We start from the raw sequence: 25,000 nt of genomic DNA, 5'->3' as shown, positions 1-25,000 counted from the left end.
AGCAAACAAACCACTGCCAATCGGACCATGGATCATTTCAGTAATGCTAATAAAAGGATAGAATGTTTTAAGCAAAATCCATGATAATAATAAGTAATAATAAGTAGAATGCTTTAAGCAAAATCCAAACTGTTAAAGATATAAACAAGCAGAGTTGTTTCTAAAAGTTTTTCTTGAGTTTTTCTAAAAGTTTTTTGACATTTGTTAATAAGGACTTTGGTCTGTAGTTATTGTAGTCAAGATTTGAGTTTTTTTTAAAGATTGGTATAACAGAAGCAGTTTTTAAATATCAAGGAATATACTAGTAGCGAATGAAAAATTAAATAATTCAGAAAGCATAGGAGAGAAGTTATTTGCAAAAAGTTTAAGAAAAGAGATTAAAATGCGTTAGCTCCAGAAGCCCTGCTATCATTAAGAAGAAGAAAAATAGATAATGTATTGATATTGTCTGCTTTTATGATTAATGATTGAGGAGTAGGATTTTGATTTGTTAAAATCAGTATGGGATGAGTGGATGTAATTTTTAATTTTTCTGGAACTGAAACAATGAATGAATTAAAAGATTCTAAGATTGTTATTGGGTTATATGTCAGAGTTGTTAAAAGATAAGCAGGATATGAGCTAAGGCGCAAATGAGCTAAGTCACAAATAAGTATTTAAAAGATTCATAATACTGTGTAGATTTCAAATTTTTAGCATTATCAGAGAAGTATTCAGAATAATAGTTCTTTTAACTTTAAGTGACATAAGTTGTTTTATAGGATTTTCCAAGTATGAGTTTGTTATTAGGATTTTTTGGCTTAAGAAACTTGTTAAACATTATATTCCGTACTTTAATGGTAGTCAAGATTCACATGCAGTCCATGGTTTGAAACCTCTAACCAAGCTGTGATTGCTGACTTTATTTAATGATCATGCTTATTGTTTTTTTTGCTGACCATGCTTATTGTTTTTTTTTCTCTTTACAATTTGACCATGGCTGTTTTGATGTTTTAACAATTTAAATGCAATTAAAAAATCCTTACATTATAAATAACTTTTAATTTTAATCTTTTCCAAAGTTTTTATTTTACGCGAAGAATTTAAATAAAATAAAAAATTAATTACAATGATTGTTTAAAATAAAAGTATTTTGTGAAAATTAAATGTTGTGTTAAATTATTTTTTTAGTAAGCATGTATTTATTATGATTATTATTTAAATGTTTGAAACTATTTTTCTATGTCTTTTTAAAAATTTTCTAAATTTTTTTTTTTGTTGAGTTTTTGTTAACTTACTTTGAGTTATAAGTTGAATTAAATCTTCCCATCGCAATGGAGTAATTTAATTGCTTTATTTTTTTAATTCCAATTTTTACAAAGAATTGTTTAAAAGCTTTTTTTGTTTAAACTTGGCTTATTAATCAGAGCATGAAATGATTAAAAGTTACCATTTTAAAAAGGCTGCATTCTTTTTTTAAACAAATTTTGCAGCTTTTTGAAAAAAAAATTTTTAATTATATTTTTAATTATATTTTTTTCTTTTCAACGTAATGATAATGGTTGGAGGTTTGCTGCAAGAGCAGGTCCAACTAAGTTTACAATGCATTTTTGCATCTTGTCAAAAAGAGAAAGGACATCATTAGAAGATCCGCCCCAGATATGCCAACATTATTCCATACAAGGCCGGATTTGAGATTTATAGAAATAGAGAATAGAATCTGGAGTAAGAAAGTGTTGAGCTCGATAAAGAGATGCAACCTTAACAGATGCTAGTTTTGCAACGGATTTGATATATGGTCTCCAAGAAAGATCGGAAGTAAGAGTTAATCCTAGAAGATGAAGGGTAAATGACTCATTGAGTACATTACCGTTATAGGAAGATCTAAATTATTGTGATAATGATTGGCTGAAAAAAATTGAGTTTTATCTGAATTAAAGTTCACCAGCCACTGTGAGCCCCATGATGTAGCAGGAGTGAGATCCTTTTCAAGCTCAAATGCCCCCTCCAAGCAATCAGAGAGTGTTGGGTTCTTATCATGACAAGAATAAATAGTAGTATAATCAGCGAACAATGCCACCTTAGATGTGAGAATGTCTGGAAGATTGCTAATGTAAATTAAAAAGAGTATAGGGCCAAAGATTGAACTTTGAGGAACCCCTGAAGTTACAGAATAAGAAGAAGAGTGCTGTCCATTGAGGACAACTTTTAAACTACAATTGGAATGGAAGGATTCAATAATCTTAAAGTTGTTACAGATACACCATAAGAAGAAAGCTTATAGAGAAGACCAGCATGCCAAACTTTATCAAAAGCTTTAGAAATGTCAAGAGTGATGGCTTTAACCTCTCCACCTTTATCTAATACACGATAAAACCTATTGGTTATTACTGTTAGCAAATAGTTGTAGAATGAGAAAATCGAAATCCATCAGAAAGTAATTTGTTAGATTCAAGATTAGAGATTAAGTGTTTGTTAATTAAAGATTCAAAAACCTTCCTTATGATAGGAAAAAGACTAATGGGACGGTAGTTAGATGAAACAGATTGCTCTCCAGAAGTTTTGAAAATAGGGATAACAGATTCTGCTTTCCAACAGGCTGGAAAACAAGACTCTGAAAAGCACTTAATGAATAGTTTTGAAAGTATAAACAACAGCTCTGGAGAACACTTCTGCAAGACTATAACAGGTATGCTGTCCAGGCCACAAGCTGTAGAAGAGTCTAAGCAGGAAATCACTTTTAGATACAGAAGCTCGAGTGATATGAATGTCAAGCAATTGATCAAGTTGTTTGATAACTATATCAGGTAGAATATAACTATTGGAATCAAGAGATGATATTGATGAAAAGTTCTTAGCAAACAATTCAGCTTTGTCTTTAGGTGAGGTGACAAAGTCTGAACCATACAACATATAACCATACAAAACGTTTTAAAATATAAATTTTATAGTAATTTATTTCGAATGCAATTAAAAATCAAAAAAAAAAGGAAGTTTTTGCTTCAAGTTTAGGCTTTATTTTAAAGATTTTATATTTTCTTTTTTATAAGAAATTGTTTTCTTTTTCTTTAGTTTTTTAATTTTTTTCCTAGTTTAGGTTTAACTTAGCATTTTTTTTTCCGACACATTTCTGAAATGTTCAAATCATCAAAATGTCTAAAGTTGTCTACAAAAAAATTGCGTGGTCATCAAAACCATTAATTTACTAGAGATATAAAATAAACCTCTAAAAGAAAATTTTGTTAGAGCATGCTCATAAACATAGTTGGTTTTAATGGGATTTCAGTTATAACTATAATATAAAACTAGCTAACCAGGCCCGTAAAAGTATGAGTCTTAGTAAGTCTATTCCACGCTGGCTTTTCTATACTTTTTCCTTACATATATCCTACATTTCCAAACTTGTAAAATACAGGCCTTTACCAAACTGACCATTTTTATACTTTTCTACTCCACATTGATCATTTCTATACCTATTCCTTATTTACTTCAATTTTTTTTGTAAAATAATTTATTCTGAAAAATTGCTTTAAAAGCAAAAAAAAAAAAAATTAACATGCACACCTTTTCCTTGTACATAGAACTTATAAGAGATTTATAAGCTTTATGGACACCTTTCTTTTTCTCCTAAATGCTTATCATCAATAGCTTAGTGCTTTAGTGCACTGTCATCAGTGTCGTTTTGGGGGATTCAAGGCCTCCTCTTAGCATAAATAAACTTTGAAATTTTTCAATCTTACCTATATATTAATAGCAAAAAAGACTTCTAACTTTTAAGATAAAATTTTAAAGTTTTCTCATATTATACATTTATTATATATGATTGTTTAATATACCACCTGCAAAATCAACATAAAGACCTTTACTTTTCAGAATGATGATGTAATGTTAGCAATCAGAAGTTATTAAGAGCAAATCTAAAATTGAAGTTTCAAATTTTCCACTTCCAAACAAAATGTTTTGTACTTTTTCAATCTTGTCAATTTTTTCAAATACAATAGCAAAAATACAAAAATTCAAAACAAAACAGTTTAAGCAAAAAAGACTTGTTATTAGAAAAGATCTCTTATATTACACACAATCCTGTATAAAATGTTATATAGGTGGATTTTTTTTTATTTGCTTATAACATATTTGTTTATTGTTATATTATGTTATATTAGATACTACGCATTAAAGTTGCGCTAATTTAAAGAACCTGCTTGAAAAGTGTTGATTAATTGCTATCAATATAAGAGTTAATAAAATAGTTTGTTTTTTAACTGCATGCATATATAATCAATAGATCAGTGGTTTAATGCGCTGTCATTGGTGTCATTTTATGAGGGTTCAAATCCACCACTTAGCACAATGTATTTTAAATTTTTTCAATACAGCTGTGTATTTATAGCATAAAAACAAATAAATGTAAAAAAAAGATTTTCAATTTGTAAAATTTTAAAGTTTTTTTCTAGCTGTATGGCAAAAATTTTAAAACAGCAAATAGGCTTTTTTAAAAATTCTATATTCTATAAATGTTATGTATGTAATATCTATGAAACTTCAAAAGTGTTTTAGAAAAATCAAAAAAGGTTTAAAAAAATGAATGTGGAAGCGCAAGGACTTGAACCATGGCATTTCACTTCAGAACACTGCGAGCTAACCACTTTGGCCACTAAGGGATATTGTACAATGAACGTTTTAACTCTAATAAATAAACAAAAGAGTTTATAAAATTGCATATTTATGCTATAAATCAAAGTTAAGGAGATGTTGCCGCAATGCAGTTTTCAAGTGAAAGTAAAATTGTAAAACTTGATATATTTTAATATGTTTTAGCATTACATAGTTTAAAGTTTATATATGTTAGATATTTGCATACATTTTTGTTCATGTTTTCTTGTAAAAAAAAAGTGCTGCAACTCACTTGCCATTCCCTCGCTTGCAATGGCTGCCAAAGGTTCCTCAAAGGGGCACTACTTCTACTACTTCTACTACTACTACTACTACTACTACTACTACTACTACTACTACTACTACTACTACTACTACTACTACTACTACTACTACTACTACTACTACTACTACTACTACTACTACTACTACTACTACTACTACTACTACTAAAACTTAATTAAGTTCGTAAGTATTAATATAAAGAGATTGATGGTAAAAAGAGATCAGTCGAATAACAAGAAAAAAAATGACAATAGAGTCATTTTTATTCTTGTTTTTCGACTGATGGAAAATCAAGTTGTTGAGTTCATTATAAAAATTAGATTTTACGGTGTTTTGAAAAGGTAAAAGGTCATTTAGGAGTTTATTAGTATGTAAAGTTTGTCAGTTGATGTTTGTAGAAGTACTTCCTGAAGAGCTAAACAAAAAAGTAGCACTATTAAAGATAGGAAATGGGATTATATACAAAAATAAGTTTTCATATTTATGTTATAATAAAAAGTTATAGTAAAAGTTATTTATATTTTAATAATAATAAAGATAATTATAAATTATTGTAGTAAAGTGTAATAGTTATTACAAGTTGTAATAATAAGAACAAGAAATCATAAAAATATTAATGATTAAAAATATTAATAATTAACTATAAATGAATTAATTACATTATACTTTGTAATAAAACTTACAAAGCAAAATTAAAATTAATATGTTAATATATATATATATATATATATATATATATATATATATATATATATATATATATATATATATATAATCGAAATTTGAGATTCTATATTCTTTATTTCTTTTCTTCTTTCCTTTATCATTTCTTTTCTTTTCCATCATTTTGTCAGTTTAATTTTTATTTAATGTTATGATTTTTTTCCTTTTTTATTAAAGTAATGGTTTTACTTCAATCCAATCAACTTTTATTTCCTTTTTTATTCCTTATTCTCTTTTTCAAATCTTTTTCCTTTCAAACTGTTTCAACTTATTTATATAATAATAATAATAATAATAACTATTTATTGCTGAAATTTAACAAAATAAAATGATTTAAATGTTCATAATGTTAAACAAGAGTATGTAATAAGCACGCTCTATATTCATCTAATCGTCTTTTAAAATGTTTTCACTGATGTAGACAGCTCAATAGACAATTCCATACCGTGGCTATTCTATTAAGAATAAAATTCTTTCTTAATGGACAACATTCTTTTATTAGTTCTTTTTTGAATCGAATGGGATTTCTTCTGTATGCAGATTGTTCCATTAACTCATCAGGTTTTACTATTATTTTTGACATAGATATACACCATACAACTTGTATGAAACTGTGAACAATTTTGAAGCACTTATTAAATCTCCTCTTGGAGTTTCTAGTGTTGTAGTATTAAACCTTTTTAATCATGATTCATAACTTAGATGTGAGACACTTCTTGTTCGAGTTGCTCTTCTTTGAACTTTTTCAAGACTTGCTATATTGTATTTCATTGATGGATTTCAGATTGGTACTGCATATTCGCGAAGCGGTTGAACAAAGGCTTTGTACGATATTTTAGCGATTGAGGTGTGTGTTTAATTAAACCAAGCATTCTGTTAGCTCTATTGGCACAGTAATTGATATGTTGGCTGTATTTTTTATCAGTTGATGTCATAACGCCTAGATATTTTACTGAATTGGAGCCTTCAATTCGAATTCGTATTTTTTGATCAAAGTTAAAGATAGTATAATTTCTTTTTTGATTATACTTACCAAAATGCATTATTTTATATTTACTTATATTAAGTTTCATCTTTCATTTCTGACATCATTTAGCTATTTTATCTATATCATTTTGTAATTCGTTTCTTAGTATTTCAATTTCATCCAGCTCAGCGAGAGTTTTACTATCGTCAGTGTATTTTTTTATTATGTGGAAAATTTTACATGGAAGGTCATTTATGAATATTGTGAATAAAAGCGGTCCAAGTACTGATTCTTGTATTACGTCACTACTAATTGAACTCCAGTCAGACTGGTTTTCACCAATTACAACTTCTTGTTGTCTGTTACTTAAGAACGATTTTATCCATGCAGCAAATTTATTATTAAAACCGTACAATTTAACTTTATGGATAATGTATTCATGTGATACAGTTTCGAATGCTTTCGCAAAATCAGTAAATGACCGGGGTTGATATTTGACTACGGCCGGGGCCGGGGCTAGGTTTGATAAAATATAGCCAGGGCCGGGGACGGGTGTGTGACCGGGGCTGCATAAATATTTATACATATATAAACATCATTATGATCAACATGATCATCATAATCATCATCATCATCATGATCATGATGATGATGATGATTATGATGATGATGGTCATCATCTTCTCATTCGGCAAATATTACACTGTATAAAAAGGATATTGTATGCCAGCATCAAGATAAATAGCAAACATATATGTTTATGTCCATAATATGCATGCATAAACTGCATCTCAGAAGCTTTTATTCCTTCTGGACTAAAAGTTTGGACTTATATTTTTCTCCAACTTGAGCAGTTGCTTTATTAATCATTTATTTCATCTTTTTTACAAGAACATCTCTATTAAGAACAAATGTCCTTTATTATTCTAAAAAGCCGATGTAAAAAGGTCTCGTCTGATGTTAAGCTCTGTTATTCTCAGTTTACTAAATCTTGTATCTTATATCAGATTTTAGGTTCTAGAGACTTTTGGTTAGTCTTCAACAAAGTCATTAACTAAAGTCTAACATTTAAACTTATTATATAGTATTTAATAATATTTAATTTTTAAAAAGTGTTAAATAAGTGGTTCTGATTTTTCAAAACTCTAGAAAACACTTTGATCTCTCCGACTATCCTGCAATTGGTCTTCACTCTGTTATTAGTTTCTTTATTTAAAGGTTTTGAGGTTATTAAATTATTTCTTACCAACTGCAGTAATAAATTTATTCTTGAAGGCCTACACTCTTCTTTATTTCAAGTAACTTTAAGGGTACCTCAAGGTATCTTGTGGTACCCTTAAATCTTTGCTCCTGTATTCTTTCTTATCTACAATATCAATTTTCATAAAAATTTAACATCTAAAGTGGCTCTATTTGTTGAAGACTTAACTTTATACTCTTGTCTTGACAGAAATCTTCACTTTTTGATTGCTTAGAACAAGCAGCTGATTTTTAATCTGATCTCTTTTCTGTAACAGCCTAAGGCTTGCTGTGGCTTATGGATTAAAATTCTGGATTTAAAATCCGCAATTTTTGTTAGACAACAAAACTCATTTATTTACTGCAAAAAAATATTGCAATAATGTTGGTATTCCTATATAATGAATAACAATCCTCTTACTCTCAGACTTTATCTGAGAATAAGAGGTTTGTCTTACTCTCAGACTTTGTCTAACTCTCAGACTTCTCTACTCTACTTTGTCTTACTCTCAGACAAAGTCTGAGAGTAAGAGGACATTGTATGCAGTCGTGGTGTAGTGGTAGAGCGCTTGCATCATAAGCAAGAGGTACTGAGTTCAATCCCCACCATGTCCCTGGTAGTACTGCGCTTAACTTGTTTCTCTACACATTGGCTTAGGTTGTCAAGGTTTGTGATTTGGAGTTAAATAGTTGAAAGAGGGTTATAACCACAATTAAATAGCCTCCTCATCTGTAGTGGCATTTTCAGTCTTGGGGAGGTGAGTTAACTTAAAAAAATAATAATAATAAATTAGACCTGCTACTAAGCTTGAGCCACTCTCCCATTGTTGCAAGTTTGCTTTTCTTTCTTTTTTCTACAAATACAATCATCGTTAATGCTCAAAGAAGCTATCATCTCTATTACGATAAACCAAAACTCATTCTTGCTTGTTTCTTATTCAATAAGTTGCAAAAAAACCTTATAACTACTAGGCATCTTCATGTTTTTCTTTTATATACAACCAGTAACTTTTTAAGTCTTTAGTTAAATATTTCCTAGTACTTTTACCTAATCTATATTTTAAAGTAACTCATAACTTAATAGTGGTTGCTGGCAATCTTGTTGGAAGTAAATTAGAGTTTGAAAATATATAAAATATATGCCATTATATAATAAATAGTAAATGTAAGCATAAAATTATATTATATAAAGTATTATAAGTTTTCTTCTAGCCCTGGCTATCAACCCCTCATTCTTATTATATACTTGTCCTTATTATATACTTGTCCTTATTATATACTTGTAAAAAAAAATAAAAAAAAGGTTTTTTGAAATAATTACTAAATTGTTAAACTTTTTAAAAGTATATTTACAGCAGGAGAAAGTAAAAATACTCACGTTAATATGTTTATTAAAGCATCATTAAAATAGTCATGTTAATATGTTTATTAAGAAGGAATCAAATATTTTATATCTGCTCAAGAATATAAAATATAATACATTGTATTTTATATTCTTGAATGGTAAAATATTAAAAATATTTCTGTATGAGTACTTTTTATGGCCACACTTAACCCTGGTAATATCCTCAACTCGCTCTGCTTTTTCCAGTATTTGATTTATATATTTTTATGTAATAATTAAATTATATATTGCTTACAATTATTAAATTTTAAAATTTAGTTGTTGATATTAAAAAAGCTTGTGATCATTTAATAAATGGCTCTTTCTTTGTTCATGGTCATAAATGCAGAGAAGGCGAAATATGCTCAAGATATGTGCCAGGTGTAAATTATGGAATTACATCATTTGATAATATTTTTCTCTCAGTACTTACTGTTTTTCAATGTGTAACCACTGAAGGCTGGTCAGATATTATGTATCATGTTAGTTTTTTTTACAAATTTGTTTTTAGTAAGTTTTTTTAGTTATACATTAATGTTAAAGATTTGTTATTTTGGTTTTAATAATTTTAGACACATGATGTGATGGATCAAAACGGATATATTTGGTCAACATACTATACAACATTGATTTTGTTGGGTTCATTTTTTATGCTAAACCTTGTTCTTGGCGTGCTTAGCGGGTAAAATATAGTTCTTACAATTTCAATGATAATATATAATTTTACAATTATAGTTTTAGAGTAATTTCATTAATTTAGAATTTTATTGAAAAATTTCAAAACTTGTTAAATTTATTATTATTGGTACACTCAGGAAAAAGCATTTAGTTTTTGAAGCAAAACTGAAAAAGTATGTATTTAGATCAAAGTGGTTAAGTCATATTTCATTTGAGTGTTTTTTTTTAAACAAAAACTGTTTATAATGCTTGTTATGTATATTATTTAAACATGATTTTTATTCACTTATAGTTGGTTCATTATTAAATATTAGCCCACTAACTAATATAACCAACTAAACTAAACTGCTAATGTAATTAAGCAAACGTAAAACATTAAAAAAAAAAAAAAAAAAAAATTAAACCATTAAATTTCTAGGAATAATCCAAGAAAAATATTAAAAAATGCACTTGATTTAGAAGTCAAAGTATTACAATTTCTTTTATAAATCCTGAGTATGCCATTGATACTTAATTTGAATTATGCTAACCAAAAAATATTGTAACCAAATAACTTAAAATTGTAACCTTGTAAAATTGTAAAATAATAACTTTAGGTTATTAAAAAAGTTAAAAAACACTTGGTAGTGTTTGGTTGGTTACACTTGGTAGTGTAAAATAGTTTAGAAACCATTAAAAGTATTTGGCATCAAATAATGATGCCAAAATATTGTTGTAATATTGTAAAACAGGTCAATGTTGAACCTGACTAAATTCTAAAACAGTCATTTGTAACAGAAGGTACTACGAAAAAGTACTACAAAAAACTGTATTGCCAACTATATTGAGTTTTTATTATAATATATATATATATATATATATATATATATATATATATATATATATATACATATATATATATATATATATATATATATATATATATATATATATATATATATATATAAATATGTATATATATATATATATATATATATATATATATATGTATATATATATATATACATATATATATATATATATATATATATATATATATGTATATATATATATATATATATACATATATACATATATATATATATATATATATATATATATGTATATTAGACATATATATATATATATATATATATATATATATATATATATATATATATATATATATATATATATATATATATATATATATATATATATATATATATATATATATATATGCCTAATATACATACCTAATATAAATAATAACATAACTGAAATAATGAATAACTATTGTAACAATCTAAAATTTCCAACAAAAAATTTAAATAAATTACAGATTAAGCAAATATAATTAAGGTTAAATATAATTTTTGTTTATATTATATTAAGATTAGGTCGAAAAACCAAAAGTAAAATACAAAAGAATATTGAGTAAATAGTTAGGGAAGATGGGGCAAGATGGTGAATGGATATAAAATTATTAATCATTATAAAAATAATTAGAGAAAGATAGTGCAAGATGGCAAATGGGGTAAAGAATAGAGCAAAATGACTTTTAAATAACAACTTCACAAAAAAGTTATAAGAAAAAAAATTAAATATTATTAATGAATATATCACATACTATTTTATATTACTATCATTCTTATTATTATTATTACATACAATTTTTAGGACCTGTATCAGCATATATCATATATTCATCTGGATATTAAACATAAACTTTTAAGAATATTTTTGTTTTTTAAAACATATTGACTAATAATAATAAAAATTTGTTTGTTTGATTATTTATTAGTTGTTAGAAACAGAATGATTCCATGTTTTCAAATCTTTAAATTTGATTCATAGAGAGTTTGCTAAAGAAAGGTTAAAAGTGGAAAACAGACGAGCATTTATTAACCTGCGACAAGACAAGCAGTTAGAACGGACTTCTGATTTTTATTTGAAATGGATTTCAAAAGGAGGTAAAGAATTTTAGATCATGCAAAAAAATTTTTTTTTTAATGATTTAGTTTCTGCTAAAATTACTTCGAATATAGAATTTACCAAATTAGTTAAAAATAAGCTTTCTAGTTTTTAGCTTGAAATGTGTTATGGATGCATAGAAATGCATTAATTTTCTAAATTTTGAATATCTAAATAATAACTTTATTATCAGCTTTGATATTACCTAAAAAATAAATAACATTATTATCAGTTTTACTAACTCAGATTAAACAAAGCAAAGTAGAGGCCAGGCTATGGCCAAAGGTGTATAAATATATATATATATATATATATGTATATATATATATATATATATATATATATATATATATATATATATATATATATATATATATATATATATATATATATATATATATATGTATATATATATATATATATATATATATATATATATATATAAATTTTTTTTTTGTATATAGTAATTTAGCAACAATAACAATAACAGCACTACTGATGATTTTTTGAAAAGTGCTAGTGCTAATAAATTTAATAAATTTACAATTTAAATTTTTGTATTTGTGTAATGTGAAATTAAATTTTAAATAAAACATTTTGAGACAATAAGATTTATTGGAAATTTGTTTGTTTTTGTTTACTAGTTTGACAAACTTTTCAATTTATATCAGTTAAAATCATATTTACAGTTGACTCAAATTATGGGTTTTGCTTGTCTCTGTTTTTATGACTCATTCTGTTATCTCCTAATGAGGGTACAGCTGTAAAACTCAGTTTTATTGTTCTGAGGCCGGCTGGTAGCTCTCAAAGAGGTGGATTCAATCAACAGCTGTAAAGTATCAGAGTACTAACAGTGCCATGATGTGCATAGATGATGTCCCTGTTGGTACTTTTGGTGTCCATTGTTGAGACCACATTTGGAGACCTTTGTTATTGCTTAGGGTTAATGTCTAGTAATGAGGCAATTGCGAGGACTATTAAATAGTGTACTGCATTTATTTTCATAAGAATTCACCCATTTGTTGGGAAACCATGTTTGAATCCATTCTTTTATGTGCTTTTGTTTAGCATCACTTCACTCTTTAACTTTTCTCTTTGTTCTATATTGCTCTCCTTGATCTCAAGACTGCTCTCTTTTCAATGTTATTTCTGATCAAATTGGCCAAGCCCTTTCTCTTTATCCTTTAACCAATATTGTTGTTGTTGGTGACTTTAATGTTCATCACACTGAATAGCTTGGTTCTCTTGTCAATGACTCTGAAAGTGTTAAGGCCCACAACTTTTGCCTTCTCTAATCTCTAACATCTGTTATTCCACCTAAAGACAAAAAAGCTTCACAAAAACTAACTGTTATCTGACAATCTACAATTTGTATTTTGTCAATTATTTTTACTTTTATTGTAAAAAATATTTACTATTACTAATACTAATATATTATGTATACTATATATAATATATTATACATATTGTATAATATATTATGTATAGCATAAAACAAAACTTGATACAAGTATACATGATATATTATATTATGTATACTTATGTATGATATATATATATATAATATATTATACATAAGTATACATAATATAATATATCATGTATACTTGTATCAAGTTTTGTTTTATCAAGTTAAGATACAATACTTGCATCAAGTTTTGTTGTATCAAGTTAACATAAAAAGCCTCTTGTTCGTTTAAGAGTGATCAATATAATGCAAATTGTTTACAAAATAGATCAGTATTAAACTATATAGTGTTAGATTATTTGAAAAAATACAACTTTGTGATGGTACTTAAAGTTTCATGCCTTTCGGCAATAATCAGTTATATTTATTCTTTAAATCAAAAAGTGAAACACCATTCAAAATTAGATATGCCAACCATATAAAATCATTTAACATTATTAAATATGACACTGAACTATTAAAAGACTTTTAGAAATTATAAAATGCAAATTTAAATCCAGTTGTTAAATGGAAAATAGTTAAACAATACAATGCTTACAACCCTACCATGCAATTCTGCAAATTATGCATAAATGAAAAATATGAAATTCTATTCTCCGAAAATCAAAATCTGTTAAACAAAAAAAATGAAAAGTATCTATATGCAGGCATCAAAACAAGTATCTTCTTGCCCAATTCGACACGGGTGATTAAGCAATTTTCTAATTAAAATTGTTTTGTTTTGACATCAGAACCCATTCCATTGTTTTGTTGTTGTTTTTTCCGTTATTTTCTGTATTTTGTATTTTTTAACTGTTTTTTCTTGACTTTAAAAATAAATATGACTGATGATTGCCAAAATGCAGGAAGTTTTAAGTACCATCACAAAGTTGTATTTTTTCAAATAATCTAACACTATATAATTTATACAAATGTATATATATATATATATATACATATATATCAATAATATATATGCATATATATATACATATATATATATATATATATATATATATATATATATATATATATATATATATATATATATATTTATTTATATATATATATAAATATATGCATATATATACATATATGTATATATATATATAATATATAAACATATATACATATATATATACATATATATAAATACATATATATTTTTATATACATATATATATACATATATATTTATATATACATATATATATATATATATATATATATATATATATATATATATATATATATATATATATATATATATATATATATATATATATATACCTCTACATATATAAATTCATATATATTTATATACATATATATATATACATATATATATTTATATAGATTATATATAGATCTTATTAACAATATAAACATCATTCAAATTGTAACATTTCCAACATTCATCCAAAAAAATAAAATGCCAAAAAATATATTGGACCTGGTCATAACTGAATCATCAGACCGAATCAAACACATAGAAAATTTACCACCACTTGGATTAGCTAGTCAAGGCCATTTGGTACTAAAATTTAATTATGATTTATCAAGTAATAAAGATAAAACTAATTATTTAACATTCAAGTACAATTACCATAAAAGTGATTTCAATTCTATCATTAAATGTTTTTAAAATATAGATTGGTTAAAAGAGTTAAGCAACTTAAATATAAATGACAGTTACAACTTATTTTTGAATCATTATAACTACATAACAAATATGTTTGTACCAAAAGTGATATGTAAAAATAAAAACAAACCTCTTTGGCTCAATCGTACACTTTTAATCCTCATAAATAAAAAAAATAGATTATGGCGTAAAAATCAATCTTCAAAGTGGAAAATACCTGAGCTTGTCGAACAATACAAAAACTAAAATCTTCTTTACAAGTACAAAAAAGATTAACTATTAAAAAATTTGAACTTAGTTTAGCTTTTGATACAAAAAATCCCAAACGTTTGTTTAGTTATGCTAATAGTTCACGCAAAATCAAACAAAGCATCAAATCAATTCGAAATAAATATGGAGTTACTAGGACAGATGGTAGATTCATTGCTGACACATTAAATGATCAATTCAAATCAGTCTTCAACAATAATTCAGTTAACAAAGATTCTCCACTACTTTCAAATCGTACAACTGAGCGTTTATCAAGCCTTCATTTTCAATAGATGAGATCAAAAATAAATTAAAAAATTTAAATCCAAATAAAACAACCGGACCGGACAATGTCCACCCAATGATATTAAAACAATGTGCTAATGTACTATCTTTACCTCTAACAATTATATACAACAAATCACTATCAGAAAGATCGATTCCTCGTGCATGGCACAATGCAAATGTTACTCCACTATTTAAAAAAGGTGATACCAATGAACCAAGTAATTATAGACCAGTTTCTCTTACATCTATTCCATGTAAATTAATGGAAAGCTTAGTAACAAATGACATTGTAAATCATCTCTCAAAACTAAATTTAATATCTCAATCTCAACATGGTTTTGTAAAGAATAAAGCATGTGTTACAAACTTATTAGAATCCAATGATTATATTACAAAATGCTTAGCTAACAAAAATGCAGTAGATGTGGTATATCTGGACTTTTCAAAAGCTTTTGACACAATTTCTCACAAATTATTAATCATCAAGCTTAAAGCTTATGGAATAGTTGGAGACCTTCTTGATTGGATTAAAGACTTTCTCACTAATGGAAAACAGAGAGTAGTACTTGGAGAACACATATCTGATTGGGCTCACGTTACTAGCGGTGTCCCACAAGGCTCAGTTTTAGGCCCAATACTTTTTATAATTTACATCAATGACTTGCCAGACAATTTAAAATGTGTCAGTAAACTATATGCAGATGATTCGAAACTAATGAATGAGCTACGAGTAAAAAATATTCTTAATGATACCACTGACATTCAAACTGATTTAAATAAAATCACTGAATGGACAAAAGTTTGATTGATGAAGCTGAACCTAGAAAAATGTAAAGTTATGCATAGGGAAGTAACAACCCACGCTCAAACTATTCACTTCAAGATACAACCAACTATTTAAATTACAATTCAGAAAAATCAGATGTAGAAAAAGATCTTGGTATATTTGTTTCAAGTAATGCTAAATATTTTAATCAAGTTATTCATGCTAGTAATAAAGCTAACAGAATGCTTAATATGTTAAAAAAAACATTTACATCAAGGGATTTAATGTTATGGACTAAGTTATACAAAACATATGTCAGACCTAACCTTGAATATGCAATCAGTGCTTGGTCACCTTATTTAATGAAAGATATAAAGATTATTGAGAAAATTCAAAGACGATCCACAAAAGTCCTAACTATATGCAAACATCTTTGTTACACAGATAGATGTATCTTATTTCAAATTCAAAAACTGGAGGATTGTAGAATAAGAGGTGACTTGATTCAAAAGTTTAAAATTGAAAAAGGTCTTACCATCATTAATTGGCACAATGAACCAATTATACGTCCAGCTCGATGTGGTCAACAAGAACAGTTTGTACGCGAATTTAACAGAATTGCGATCCATGATATTATTTTTTTAGTAATCGTGTTGCTAAGCATTGGAATGCACTCAATGATGCAACAGTTAACTGTTCCTTGACTAACGAATTTAAACGAATGCTTGACAGTTCAATTGATAGTTGCCTATAGTCATTATATGACTTTAATAGGATCTATATCCTATTTATATATATATCTATATATATATATATATATATATATATATATATATATATATATATATATATATATATACACATATAAATATATATGTATATATATATATATATATATATATATATATGTATATATATATACAACCCGTAGATGTTGTCCGAAAGTTTTTTCCATACTTTGTTGACAAAAAGTAAAAATTAAAATGCAAGACCGGAATTTTTTTTTTTAATAATGATAGACTGCCTGCCCCAACCAAACCCTCAGTCGATGTAGCAGCACTCCCTTGCGGGTCAGGCTATTTGTCAGTCGATGTAGCAGCACTCCCTTGCGAGTCAGGCTATTTGTCAGTCGATGTAGCAGCACTCCCTTGTGAGTCAGGCTATAAGATAGTCGATGTAGCAACACTCCGCGCATGATTTACAGTAAAAAAAATAAAAATAAAAACATTTTATTAAAAAAATTAAAAGTAAAAACATTTTATTAAAAAAAATAAAAATAAAAACATTGTTTATATTGTTAAAAACATTCAGAATGTTTTCAAAACATTCAGAATGTTTTTAAAAACATTCTGGTCAATTAAATTTGCGTTTTTGTGGTTTTTGTATATAACAATTAATTTGTAATTAAATTAATGGTTTTGACTTTCGTCCAACACGAAAATGTTGGACGAAAGTCAAAAGTAATTAAAAGTGACGTATGTGTTGGCGTAAGAATCACTTTTTTCTTTCCGCTCTTCCCAAAGACAACAAATTATAGATCTATATATATATATATATATATATATATATATATATATATATATATATATATATATATAAATATATATGTACATAAATATATGTGTATATATATATAAAACCCGTACTATTTTATATATATATAAGGTTGAGTGAAATTTTTACCATATTTTGTTAACAAAAAAAAAAAAATTAAAAAACAAGACTAAAAATTATAATTTTTTTCATAAAGGCATTTCCTGGCCTAGCCAAACCCTCAGCCAATGTAGCAGCACTCCTTGCATGTTCTACCTATTTCAGTCAATGTAGAACCACCCTTCATATGTTCTATCTATTTTTCAGTAGATGTAACAGCACTTCTTGCATGTTTTACCTATTTTTTAGTTGATGTATTTACACTTAAAAAAACAACAAAAAAACAAATAAAATTGAAAAATAAAAATAGTATGAAACATTAAAAAAATAAAAATAAACACTTTATTAAAAAAAAATTACTCTACTCAATTAAATTTGCGTTTTTGTGGTAATTTAAAAAAGGTTTTTTTAATTTACCACAAAAACGCTTTTTAACTAATTTAATGGATTTAATTAGAGATGCCACAAAAAGTGATTTTTTTGCAAATACTGAATACCAAATATTCAGCTGCTGAATACTTGTGACACAGTTGTTTTGAGGGTTCTTACAACCTGTCAATCTACTTCATTGAAGTGTATATGTCAACTACACTGTGAGCATTTTTGTTTTATTTGTGACTAGGTCATGTCGCAGCATGCATTACTTGTCAACTCTTAAATTAAATTTATACTCTTCAAAGCTGTTCAAGATTTCAAAAATAACCAGCTCAGGTATATCTTGCATTTCTAATGTAATTTCAGAAGATGCTAAAGGTGGAAATAGCACAAAGATCTCCAAATTTATCAAAAATGATATCTTCGACAATCTGAACTTAAAGCATGGTTTAAACTTAATGGAATGACGATTAAATGGTTGCCTTTGATGCAAAATTTATTTCCTGGAATTTGTTACGCTATTAAATTCTCAACAACACACTGAGCAAAACAAATATAAATTTTTTTAATGCTCTGAGAAAGATTGAGATGTGTTACACACATCACAATCTTTTTAAGTGAAATGTTAATTTGTCATAGAAAGAAGCTAATCCTCTCAGTGAAAGACTGCTTGACAGCGATGCAAATAAAATTGGTTTTTTCATGAAACTGTTTGCTTAAATTGAACACCAAACCCTTATAAGTGATGGTCAGCAAATGCAAAACATTATCCTAACAGAACTTGCTAAAATTTTCTTATTACAGTGAATTTAGTGAGTGTCTGTTTTTAAAAGTATGTACCATGTTACCATCAAAAGATGAAAAGGTTTTCATCATAACTTACCATCAATAGATTAGTATCAAATGTGCTAATTCTTTATTATTATAAAAAATAAAAATAAAAGTTAAATGTAATCTTTTTTATGCATTTTTTCGTTACAATCTGGCATTCCGCTGAATAGTTTTCAATATTCAGCCAAATACCAAATAGTTTTCAATATTCAGTCAAACACTGAATAAAAATACAAAATAGTAAAAAAATTTGTCAAATAGGCAGAATACCAAATGGTCATCAAATTATTGTGTGGCATCTCAAATATTCATGGCATCTCTAGTTTTAACTTTTACACAAAAGTGTTGGACGAAAGTCAAAAGTAATTAAAAGTGATGTAATTTGTTGTCAAAAGAATCATTTTTTTAATTTCCATACTCTCAAAACCAACAATTGTATATATGTATATATATATATACATATGTATAAATATATATATATATATATATATTTATGTATGTATGTATATATATCTATACATATATATATATATATATATATATATATATATATATATATATATATATATATATACATATATATATTGATGTATTTATGTGTATATATATGTATATATATATATATATATATATATATATATATATATATATATATATATATATATGTATATATATATATATATATATATATATATATATATATATATATATATATATACATTCTTTGTTTGTAAACTCTTAGGTACCAAAATAGATAAAATCTTTTGGAATAGTAAATTTTTTTAAAATATTTTAATTTAAATACCATAAAGTATTTTTCTTTTGCCGTTTTTGTAATATAGAAGAACTGTTGATCACTGATGAAAAAGCGTATTCTAAGAAAATCTCTGAAAGCATGAACAATGTTGTTTCTAACAAAAATACTGCAGTAAATTCAGCAATTTTATTTAGTTCAGATGAAAGCATGTTAAAAAATAACCAAATGTACAATCTTCATACATTTCATCTTACTATAAAACATTTACGTTTGAAAGTTCGAAATATTATAAAGAACGAGATTTTTTTTTGGTTTGTTATTGCTGTTGTTTTTATTAATACTGGTGTCATGGCAACATACCATTATAAAGAACCAAAATGGCTCGATGATACACATAGTAAGTTTTTGAATCTTTTAATTAATTATTATATAAAATTTAAAAAGAATCATATTTAATTATTTTTGTTGCTTATTTTTGCAAATGGGGCATTCCACGTCAAGTGGAACCACCCATCTGACATCACCGACTCGGATTTTGATGAAAATTGGCTCACATGTTGGGCCTATGGACAGAAGAAAAACATGTAAATTTTTTTAACTTAGGTCAATTATTTTTTGAGATATGACAGTTCAAAGTTTTGACCTTTTCACTTGACCTTGGTTATTTAAAACGTCATAACTTTTTTGCTATTATACTTAGGAAGTTGATTTTGGTGGCAAACAGAAGCTCTTGCATAGACGAACAACTTTGTGTCTTTACAAAAAAGTGATAAGTTCAATAAAAAAAAAGTTATTGGTCATTTGGTCATTTGACCATTGACCCTGGTCGATGGCAAAGGTCAAAAGTCATAATTTTTTTTTTACAGATTGCTTTTTTTATTGTGGACGTCCCATGAAAAAATATTTTTGGGATTCCCTTAAGCAGCTCTGGGAATAATATTAAAGTATAAGTAGGTTCTAAAAATTTAATATTTAAATACCTTAAAATTATACAGTATTTTAAGGTAATTTATTGAATGTAGGCCCTAGGTTATATAATAGCTACCATATACCAATATGCTATGATTTGGTGATACTTGGCCCATATATATATATATATATATATATATATATATATATATATATATATATATATATATATATATATATATATATATATATATATATATATGTATATATATATATATATATATATATTTATATATATATATATATAGTTGAAAAGTAACAAAAATGCTTTATTTAGCAGTTTTAGCTACATAGCAGTACAGTACTGAATGCAGTATAATATTTACACCATTACCATTGCAATACATATTTGCTAATAATAAATTAAAAAAGCTATAATAGTTAACGATGATGCAAGTTAAGTGCTTTGGTTGCTCCTTCAGACTCTTTAGAAGTAATGAAGTATGACCAACCAGTTGTAGTTTTGGGTTCGACTGCTAGCAAAAGATCATTCAAATCAACGGTAAAAATATCTGGAGGGTCTCTGAAGGAAAAAAGTTGACTTGGACCATGAGGGTGAAGAAAGTTCATGGTTACTTCTCTTTTTTCTGGATTGCTTTCCAACACACAACCTATCCACCAATGTTCATCATACTCTACAACCATGTAACCAGTAATTGAACTGAAGTTGAGCTTGTAAACATTCTGTGATGTAATTTTTTCAATTCTAGACACAGAACTGGAACTATAATCTTGTACTTGAAGTTCATTCGTGGATAATGGTTTAAAGCAATGAAGTTTTTGGGTACCAGGAATCATTTTAGCATTCGAAAATCTTTCCTTTAATATTATGGATTCGATTTGCCAATCATTTGCAGTAAGGTATTCAAAGGAAATTCCATTGATATTTTCTTTAGGAAAAGTATATAATTAATAAGTGGTCATTATTTGGTTATGGTATGGACGTTGTAAGCTTGCTTTTGCTGCTTCACGTTTAACAATTCCTCCAACTCCATCACAAGGGCCTTTACCATGACTTGTGGCAAAGAAATGCCATTCGGCTGGAATACCAAAATCCTCTTTGTGATAGCACAGATTTATGAAATTCTTGCAGTTTTGTATTGTGCTGCACAGCCATCACTAAAATATGTTATTTTTAATACCTCAAATTTAACTTTTAAAAAATTAATTAGTTTACGTTAAAAAAGATGAACTGCAATTGTGTCATGAATATTACATTCCAAAAGCAGCACATAACTTCCATGACATAAATTTCCTTCATATTTATAATAAAAAACAAAAGGATGTAAAGTTGCTTGATTATTTGTCCAATGATATCCCTGTGCTGCATCTTGTATAACAAATGCATAATTTTCTGAAAAATCACCAATAACCAGAAATTCTCCATCTGATAAATTGTTTTTCTTCCAGTCTAAATATTTTGCCTGCTCTTGAGCAATAAAATCATGCCTAGTAAGTGTTTTCAAACTCCCTAAAAATCTTTCAATAGATTCATCAGTGGACTGTATAAAGGTTTGAAGCTGGGACCTATTTGTTGTAGTCCACTGTTTAAACTCAATTTCTTCAACTCCTTTAATTTCAAAGCATTGCAACAGCCGTTCCTTTAGCATAGCAACTCCAGGGCAATTTTTACACTCGCCTAGAGGACATGCTGGCAAGGAAGGATTGCATTGGATTTTTGCCAAAGCATGTTTGTAGTTCTTAATAGGGGTTTCTAGTTCATCTTCTAGTTGTAAATCATCCATATGTGATCCGACTATCATGAGTTTAACATTTTGATGAATGGTACATACACACACACACACAGTGAGTACCACTTGCTCCTGCAAAGACACATTCTTTTGGACGTAGCTCTGCAAACTTCGAAAACCCAATTCTGATATTTGGATACTTTTCTGAAAATAATTGATAAATTTCCTTCAAATTACTTAAAACTAATCTTTTCTGAATATGTTTTCTTTCCCCATTTTCCATAACAGATAGAAAATCTTTTTTTCCAGGCATTACACGGCTAACAGTGTCAGAGTAATAAAACTCTTCTACCATATCTTTCACGTGTACAGGTAGTGATTTCCCTTTTTTTGGGTTAGGGGTAGATAAAACACCTTTGGTTATAAAAACTTCTTTTGCTTGAGATACAAGTCGATGCGAACAATTAAATTCTCTCATCACTTTTCGATTACTCCATTGAGCAACAAATATTGTCAAAATCATGATCTTTTCACTCTTACTTTGTGTTGATTTATACTTATCCTGAAGCACTTTAACGATGTCATCAGCACATGTGTTTTTTTTAGTTGCTTCATATTCATCATCCTCTAAAGTATCAATTGCATCTGAATTAGTAGATAAAAGGTCTAACTTCCTTTTTACAAGTTTTTTAAGCTTTTTCTTTTTCTCCGGAATATAGCTTTTAACAGTTTGTAACTTGCGTTTATCCAAGGGTGGCACACCCAATAACGACAAGGATTTATTAAAAATAGAAATTTCTACTTCCTGGCACTGATAATTTTCATCTTCCTTGTCACTACAAATATCTTGAGATCTGGAACTGCCTTGAGAATCTGACTCTGTTTTACAATTTGCAGAATTTTTATCATCACATAATCCTATTTCGGAAGGTAAGCCAGTGATCCTCTTTCGGCAAGTATCACATAATTATGCTCCAGCCATAAGTTTTGAGGAATACATAGCTACTTGCCGACTAGTAGCTACCCTCAAGGTTTTATATTGTTTTTTCTTATGGTGTTGGAAAGGATCATAACAACAGTGTTGTCTGTTCTTTAACTCTTTTACTTGTGCTTGAAATGCCATTTTTAATCTAAATTTAATTTGAAAGTTGCTAAAAACTAATTCCTAAGTTTGTTCTATTAAAGTTGGTGAATTAAAATTATTACGTATACATGGTAAAAGTCACGTAGATAAACGTGATGAAAGTCACGCATTCATTTATGGTTTTTAATGACTATTGTTGTTTTATAATTGTGATGGGAATTATAACTTTGTATTTATATACGATTTTATGTAATAAACAGAAGGTTGAAAAATGCTCAGATAGTTGTTTTTAATATATATATATATATATATATATATATATATATATATATATATATATATATATATATATATATATATATATATATATATATATATATATAAACGAATACAAGAATGCAACAAAGTTGTCTTTTGATGACTAATTCAATGGAAATGAATTGATTATTTTAATATAAATATATATAGCTTTAAGCCTCATATAATTTAATACTGACTTAGTATGTATTTATAGTACTAGTAATTAAATTACAACCTAGAAAATAAAAGAAAAAAAAGGAAATAGTTAATAATATATATTTCCAATAGGCTATTTACAGAAAATGACCTCAAAATATCGCATTTGTAAGGCAAATAAATATTAAATTTTTAGAACCTACTTATACTTTAATATTATTCCCAAAGCTGTTTATGGGAATCCCAAAAATATTTATTTATGGGACATCCACAATAAAAAAAGCAATCTGTAAAAAAAAAATTATGACTTTTGACCTTTGCCATCAACCAGGGTCAATGGTCAAATGACCAAATGACCAATAACTTTTTTTTTATTGAACTTTTCACTTTTTTGTATAGACACAAAGTTGTTCGTCTATGCAAGAGCTTCTGTTTGCCACCAAAAACAACTTCCTAAGTATAATAGCAAAAAAGTTATGACGTTTTAAATAACCAAGGTCAAGTGAAAAGGTCAAAACTTTGAACTGTCATATCTCAGAAAATAATTGACCTAAGTCGAAAAAATTTACATGTTTTTCTTCTGTCCATATGCCTAACATGTGAGCCAATTTTCATCAAAATCCGAGTTGGTGATGTTGAATTTGACCAAAAAGTGGTTCCAATTGACGTGGAATGCCCCAAATAACTTTAGCATAATATGACTTTTTTCATAGCAAATTAAAAATAGTACTAAGTACTAAGTTGTTTTGAATTTTTACATTTTGTAAATATTCTTAATTCACAAAATTATTTATAATATATAGTTATAAAATTTTTGTTTCAAATTTTTAATGTTTTTTCTGGCATTAACTTGTTTTACAATTTAAATCTGAGTGTCATTATTGGAATACCATCACTCAGAAGATTTCTATCTAAGGTTTATGAGCTCCAC

The 25,000-nt window shown here is 26.8% G+C and overlaps 1 protein-coding gene across 2 annotated transcripts in view; it reads left to right on the top strand.

Moving 5' to 3' along the window:
• LOC101237741 (voltage-dependent calcium channel type A subunit alpha-1) overlaps positions 1-25,000 on the top strand; it is a 112,444-nt gene that overhangs the window by 21,058 nt on the left and 66,386 nt on the right. Inside the window, exons 6-9 of one of the 2 annotated variants that reach the window (XM_065791767.1) lie at positions 9,510-9,712; positions 9,803-9,912; positions 11,745-11,860; positions 19,955-20,266. In XM_065791767.1, coding sequence (XP_065647839.1) covers positions 9,510-9,712; positions 9,803-9,912; positions 11,745-11,860; positions 19,955-20,266 — 741 coding nt within the window. The remainder of the gene's footprint in view (positions 1-9,509; positions 9,713-9,802; positions 9,913-11,744; positions 11,861-19,954; positions 20,267-25,000) is intronic. The other variant, XM_065791768.1, reaches the window with a different exon arrangement.

This window comes from Hydra vulgaris, chromosome 02, assembly GCF_038396675.1.
Source record: "Hydra vulgaris chromosome 02, alternate assembly HydraT2T_AEP".
Taxonomy (NCBI): Eukaryota; Metazoa; Cnidaria; class Hydrozoa; order Anthoathecata; family Hydridae; genus Hydra; species Hydra vulgaris.
The sequence above is the reverse complement of the archived record's forward strand: the minus strand, read 5'-3'. Positions and strand labels throughout refer to the sequence as shown.